Raw genomic sequence first — 7,083 nt, forward strand, 5'->3', positions numbered from 1 at the left:
AAAATATTCATAGCAATAAAGCACATCGTAAACTTATGGAAACTAAGCATGAATCGCTCTTCACTGACTACTAATCTACTATTATGACAATCCAGTAGGGAATAATTCCCCATCTACTAGTCACCAGGTAGATAGTTCTTCTTCCACTCAGGGTGTTACAAAGTGTACATTATATGATTAGCCTTTTTAATTTCTCCTATTTAATGAGTCTCAAATCATATACAGAGTACTTTCTTTGTTCCTACTTATTTGCTCCATTGTAATTTTGTGGGTCAAATTTTATAAACATCGACAATCGTGAACGTATAAAGTAATAATATAGTTATGTGTAATTAATTTGTAATTGTTTTAAACTCTTCTTAAATTATGTGTATAAAATTGCAGTAGAACAGATTAAGGGCATGTTCTCTTCATCTTAAGTTCAGTTCAGTTTATCTTTATGTCTAATGATAATGCTAATGATAATTAAAGCCAAATTTCATACTTTTTTTTTTTTTTTTTGATAAGAACCAAATTTCATACTGTTTAGCATATATTACAACAACGATGATAATAATAATACTAAATACAAGTAATATCTGATATACACAAAATTTGTTAATCACATGGCCTTTTTGTAAATAAATTAACAAATTTTTCAATAATAGCGGGTCCCACAGTGATGATGACTGTATGAAGTTGTTGATTTATTTACCAAAAATGTCATGTGATAAACAAAATTTGTTTATTATTATTATTATTATTATTATTATAATTTTCATAAATATTTTAATATGTATTTTTGTGTACACACTTATATACATAATAATAAATAATCAAAGATCATTAATTAGTAGTTAAAAATCATTAATCAATAGTTAAATAGTTCAGTTCAATTCAGTCCAGTCTAGTTCAATTCAATTCAGTTCAATAAATCAAAACAAACTCTAAAGTCTTATTTGGTTGACGTGGAAAATAAATTCGGGAGAACAAATTCTAAGTATTCCGTATGAAGGTCCAATATAGTGGAGCAACTAGGTTAGTTCCCGTGCCATGCACGGTAATATTCAATAACCACTACTACCTCTATTTCATATTATTTGCAATAATTAGACATTTTTCCTCTCTATTTTATGTAAAATCATCGCAAAATAATATGAAATGGAGCTAGGCAGTATTAAACTACCATTGTAATCAGTTTTTTTTTTTTTTTTTTCTAAAAAAAAAAACAAATAAAATTCTAAAAATGTAGTTGTCAATATTGATCAAAATAAAAGATTACAAAAGATATATTTCGTATATGTTAGATATAAAATGATGTGGAAAATTATCCAAATTATGTAAAAATGCTTTTTTAAAGATATATAAAATATTAATGTTATAAATAAGTCAAATCTTTTTTATTTTAAGTAATTAAATTGTATAAGATTTGGGAATTATGTTATATGTTTCAATTCTATCAATAACAATAATATACGTAGTAACATTGTTATACAAATTCTTAAATGGACCTGGTTCACACTAATTTATTGTGGACCACTAACATTAGAGAAACTATGGTTGTTTTATTAATAAAAAAAAAGGTCACTATAATAAAATGAAGGTCACTATGTTAAAAATAAAAGTCATTTTGGTAATATATAGGCTATAAGAGGTTAATTTTTTCAATGAAATATTTTATAAGGTCAATATAAATAGGAAAAGGTGACTATGTTAAAATTAGGGTTATAACGTCGTACTTCAAGTTCACAATAGTATTAAACGTTATACAACTTTTAATAAAGGTTACTATGTTAAAAACAAGGTTACTATGTTAAAAATAAGGGTCACTATTTTCAATATAATGTCAGTTCCGTGTGTATAAACCTCGGGTCCACAATAATATTATTGTAGACCAGGTCCACGCAAGTATTTTTGACATTGTTATAGTATTTCACTTTCTCTAAGGTAATCATATGGTCATCATCTACTCCCTCCGTTTACTATTTTCCTATTTTGGAGAAATAAAACGTAATTCATGTTTCTATTTTTGGATAGTATGTAAAGATCATTTTACCCTCATTTTTTTAACTTTATTCATTGTACATCCTTATTTACCCTTGAATTTTGCACATGCTTTATACTTTTTTGCACTTTCTCTCTCTAACTTTCGTTTATGATTCCCTTTGTTTTCTGTTTTCCTATTTTGGAGAACCAAAATGTATTCCTGTTTTTATTTTTGGATTGTATGTAAAGACCATTTAACCCCCACTTTTAATCTTTATTCATTGAATCATTGTACTTTCTCATTTACCCTTGAATTTTGCACATGCCTTATACTTTTTTTCACTTTCTCTTTTTAACTTTTGTCTATGATTGAACATACTTTCACTTTTATTAATGTACTTTATTCAATTTCTCTTCTTATTTCTTAAACCGTGAAAAAACACAAACATGAACTATACTATGGGACGCAGGGAGTATTTTAAAATAATATACAGATATAATATATTATATAACGGAACTACTAATTGTTTGTTACCGAAAGTAAAATTCAAGGTATAAAGTTATGTATAATATTGCATAATTAATATTTATAATAACAGAACTTTTTATTTTTTTTTAAATCTTTGTTAAGTCTTTTTTGAAAAGTATCTTAAAATTTTTTGAAGGGTATCTTTGTTAAGTTTAATAGTGCAAATATTTGCTTGTCTTGTGACTCTTGTCAAAAAAGATGGCAAACTATAAATTGAATTTTCCTTATTTTTGTTAAGTTAAAGAATGTTTATTTATTTATTTATTTTACGGAAGATTGCATACTTATATATTACCATAATCATGGTATATTTAGTAGATGTTTTCTTTGGGATTATTATTGTTTCCTTAATAGAATAATTGATTGTGGGAATATTTATTCATATCTTTGTGATATAATTTCTCAATATACCGTAAGATCTATATTTATTTATATATATGCAAAATATTTGTTTCCTTAATAATTTTTATTTTTTTAAAAACAAAAATATAATAAGGACACACCAAGATATGACACGTGTCATGACTGGTGTGTATTTTAGTATATATATTGAATGATGATTGAGGTGGGCCCATGAACTCAATTAAACAAACAACTACGGAGTAACGTTATGGGGAACGCTCCAAAGTAACCCCAAAGCCTCATAAAATACTCTAGTCTCTAGTCTCTAGCCTCTAGTCTATACCATTATTATTGGTTTATTGGGTTACATACAAAAACAGGGGGTCCCACCTTCACACTAAACCAACCATTGGGTGCCAAGCCACAACCACAAGTGACGGCATTTGGGACCCACCAAATAATAACATTAAAAAATTATAAAACGTCCAAATTATAATTCTACGGCCTTGATATTATTTCAATGTGCTCCTTGCCCCTAGCTTCATTCTCAAATCAAGTGGCTACACTTTCCAATAATCCCATTACAATAATCATGTCTTGTTCAAATAATCACATAACATGTATTATTAGTCCTATCTCTCATTACCAAACCTCAATCATTCACTGATGTTCCTTGTTAATCAATCCTTTATTTCACTCCCTAGCCATTGGAATCCTCGCTCATCTGCTAAATTATCACACCATATTTATCTGGAAAGTAAGTTAGGTTTGATTCTTCTCACCAAACAACTTCAAACCTTGTATTCTATGTCATGGACCAACACATAGATGAACATCACGAGTGTGAGAGCCAAACACCTAGTAGGAACATAATTTTCGGAAAGTACGAGGTTGGAAGGCTCCTAGGCCAAGGCACTTTTGCCAAGGTCTACCATGGAAAAAATGATGCGACTAATGAAAACGTGGCAATCAAAGTCATCAGCAAAGAACAGGTGAGAAAAGCAGGGATGGTGGAGGCAATTGAGAGAGAAATCTCGGTTATGAGATTGGTTCGGCACCCTAATGTGGTGGGCCTTAAAGAAGTCCTAGCGACCAAGGGAAGAATATATTTCATCATGGAATATGTAAAGGGAGGTGAACTATTCTCCAAAATAGCCAAAGGAAGACTAAAGGAGGAATATGCAAGAAAGTATTTCCAACAACTTATTAGTGCCATCGATTATTGCCATAGTCGAGGAGTGTCACACCGGGATCTTAAGCCAGAAAACCTTCTCCTAGACGAGAATGAAAACCTTAAGGTTACCGATTTCGGGCTATCGGCTTTGCCGGAGCACCTTAGGCAAGATGGGCTACTTCACACCCAATGTGGGACTCCCGCCTATGTTGCCCCGGAAGTGTTAAGGAAAAAAGGGTATGATGGAGCAAAGGCGGATATTTGGTCTTGCGGAGTAATATTGTTTGCTTTACTTTCAGGGTATTTACCTTTTCAGGATGTTAACATAATGAAGATGTATCGGAAGATATTCAAGGCTGAATATGAGTTTCCTCCTTGGTTCCCTCCTGATGCCAAGCGCCTTGTTTCCAAGCTGTTAGTGGTTGATCCTAATCGAAGGCTATCTATTCAGGGTATCATGAGACAACCTTGGTTTCGAAAGGATCCTTTGTCATCTTCTCTTCCCCAACCCCTACAAGTCCCCGATCAGCAGGACCCTAAAATAGCATCACCGCGATTTTTCAATGCTTTCGAGTTCATCTCATCTATGTCATCAGGGTTCGATTTGTCCAGCTTATTCGAAAATAACAAGAAATCGGGGTCTATGTTTACATCCAAGTGCTCTGCCTCGGCTATAATGGCAAAATTTGAAGGGTTGGCTAAGAAATTAAATTATCAAGTGAGTTCAAAGGAGTTTAAAGTGAAGATGGAGGGGAGGGAAGAGGGGAGAAAAGGGAGGTTGCTAATGACGGCGGAGGTGTTCGAGGTGGCGGCGGAGGTGACTGTGGTAGAGTTCTCAAAGTGTTCAGGGGATACACTTGAGTATGTCAAGTTTTGTGAGGAGGATGTAAGGCCTGCTTTGAAAGATATTGTGTGGAGTTGGCAAGGGGAAACCAACAACTGCCAACTTAACTCTAATTCATAATTCAATTTCAATTCTAGGGAGATTATTATGGGAGTATCATATGATCGAGTATGTGATTATCACAATAGGTGAGTGTAATTTTTAAAATACTTCACTTGTTTTTTTGTAAAATATGAAATCCTACTTGGTATGATTAAATGATCTAGAACTAGAATGTAGTGTACCCCGGCCCTTTGGTATCAGATCATACTCATGTAATAGATGTCTGGTAAGAGCTCCCAAAACTATTCAAAGTTCATATTGTAATGTCTGAAATATTTGTAGATTGTTCTTATATCATGCATATAACTTTATGCTTATGTAAACTTATGTGTAACATACTAACATTGTCTTAATTACCAAAATTCAACAAAATTTACTACTCCATACATATATATCAAACTCAGTAGTTAAACCTTAGCTTGATACTCGTATAAGCACATCTAGTAATAAAAGTTTCTCGTGAGATTATTTGTTAGTTTTATACTTGAGGCTTTTAATAATAATAATAATAATAATAATAATAATAATAATAATAATAATAATAATAATAATATTAAATCTTATTGTGGTTGTGTATGTCCGTGGACCGTGGACCGTGGCCATTAATGCTTGATAAGTTGATACTTGATAGTACGCAGCTAATATGTTATAATAAAAGTGAAGATGAAAATAATACTACGTAAACCGTAGTAGTCATTCAACAATAGTGGGAAGCTGTGACAACACAGAGAGGACACTAGAGAAAGGTTTGTTCACCTGCAGTTTGGTATTTTTTTGTGGGCGATTGCTAACTTATGATGTAAACATTATATCTCTAATTAATAATTAATTAATTAATTAATTAGAGTACACAAATATCTTTGCGCACTTAATTTGTTCCAATTAGTTACCGACATAACCAATTGCCTTTTTGTGATTACTTTTCGATCATTTTAGGACTAAAACTAGGCCATAAGGGTCAAACTTTTGGGGACGAAGGAAGTGCATCTTAAACATTATCTTTACCACCGTTTATATACTTTCTTAGGTGTTATCAGTTTATTACACGTATGTTAGCGAGTTAAGGCCCATTGAAGAGGTCGGTAACCTAGAGCAAAATACTCTTAAAAAGACAAAGCAACCTTGAGTCTTGAGATGTAGAGAGTAGTGTCTATTTTCCGAAAATAAATGAACAAGTATTGAGACATTACTAGAATTGTTGGGTGATTATAGATGGAGTCACAAAGCAATGAAATTGGAGCACATCAAGGATAAGATAAATTGGCAGTATCTAAGAATATGAAAGACTAACAAGTATGCTTTTGTCTATTTTCAAATAATAAGTTGGGCAGACTCATGGGCCATGCTTTGGGCTTGACGTGTGTGTGCTGGAGAGTGCTCAATGGAAGTTACACACGTGACACGTCCAGTTCATTTCAGTTGTACAGAAAGTCATTAGTAACATAACCCTACTACATACCCTTGACATGTTTTAGTACAGTACAATTAAAATAGAATATGAGCCAAGTCTGTGATCTGACTACTGACTAATGCTATCAATTATTCCATCATTGGAACTTCAGAAAAATATGACTATCAAATTAGGCAATGTTCTTTAATACTTGTACAAGTATGCTTTTCCTATAATAGTAGTCAAAATTAAACTATCAATCCATTACTCTATACTAAAGCATAATTTTTTGGAGGTAATATTTCCTTCTAAACTTTGTTTTATTCTTTTCTTCTTCTTCTTCTTTTTTCTTTTTTTTTTTAACATAATTATAATTTTTCCTAGGAGCATTATTATATAATTATTTATTATAACACGCTTCAGATAAATTAATTAACAAACTCCGTAATATTTTCCGCCTTGCCCCCGATGAGATTTTTGTGTGCATTCTTATAGCGTCTGACAATGCACACAACCTACCTCAAGTCCGGAGAAGGAATCAAGTCAATCAACATTGAATAACTATATTATAGCTATTCAACATTGAGTTTCCCACCTTCCCTTATAGAGCTTTATATTGTACCTCTTGTAAAATCTTAGTGAACACCCGAGTAACAGTAGCACAATAATGGGTCAAAACCTGTGAAAATGTGATAATAACACCCCTTTTATTTTTGGGTGAAATCCAAAGAATGGGT

The 7,083-nt window shown here is 31.9% G+C and overlaps 1 protein-coding gene across 1 annotated transcript; it reads left to right on the forward strand.

Annotated features, from left to right (window-relative positions):
• The first annotated feature begins 3,364 nt into the window (after positions 1–3,364).
• On the forward strand, positions 3,365–5,271 carry LOC145619044 (CBL-interacting serine/threonine-protein kinase 25-like). Its single transcript, XM_081673640.1, has one exon. It carries the CDS (start codon positions 3,649–3,651, stop codon positions 4,972–4,974), a length of 1,326 nt encoding a protein of 441 aa, XP_081529766.1. The 5' UTR covers positions 3,365–3,648; the 3' UTR covers positions 4,975–5,271.
• The last annotated feature ends 1,812 nt before the right edge of the window (positions 5,272–7,083 follow it).

This window comes from Chenopodium album, chromosome 27 (genome assembly GCF_948465745.1).
Source record: "Chenopodium album chromosome 27, dcCheAlbu1.1, whole genome shotgun sequence".
Classification (NCBI taxonomy): domain Eukaryota; kingdom Viridiplantae; phylum Streptophyta; class Magnoliopsida; order Caryophyllales; family Amaranthaceae; genus Chenopodium; species Chenopodium album.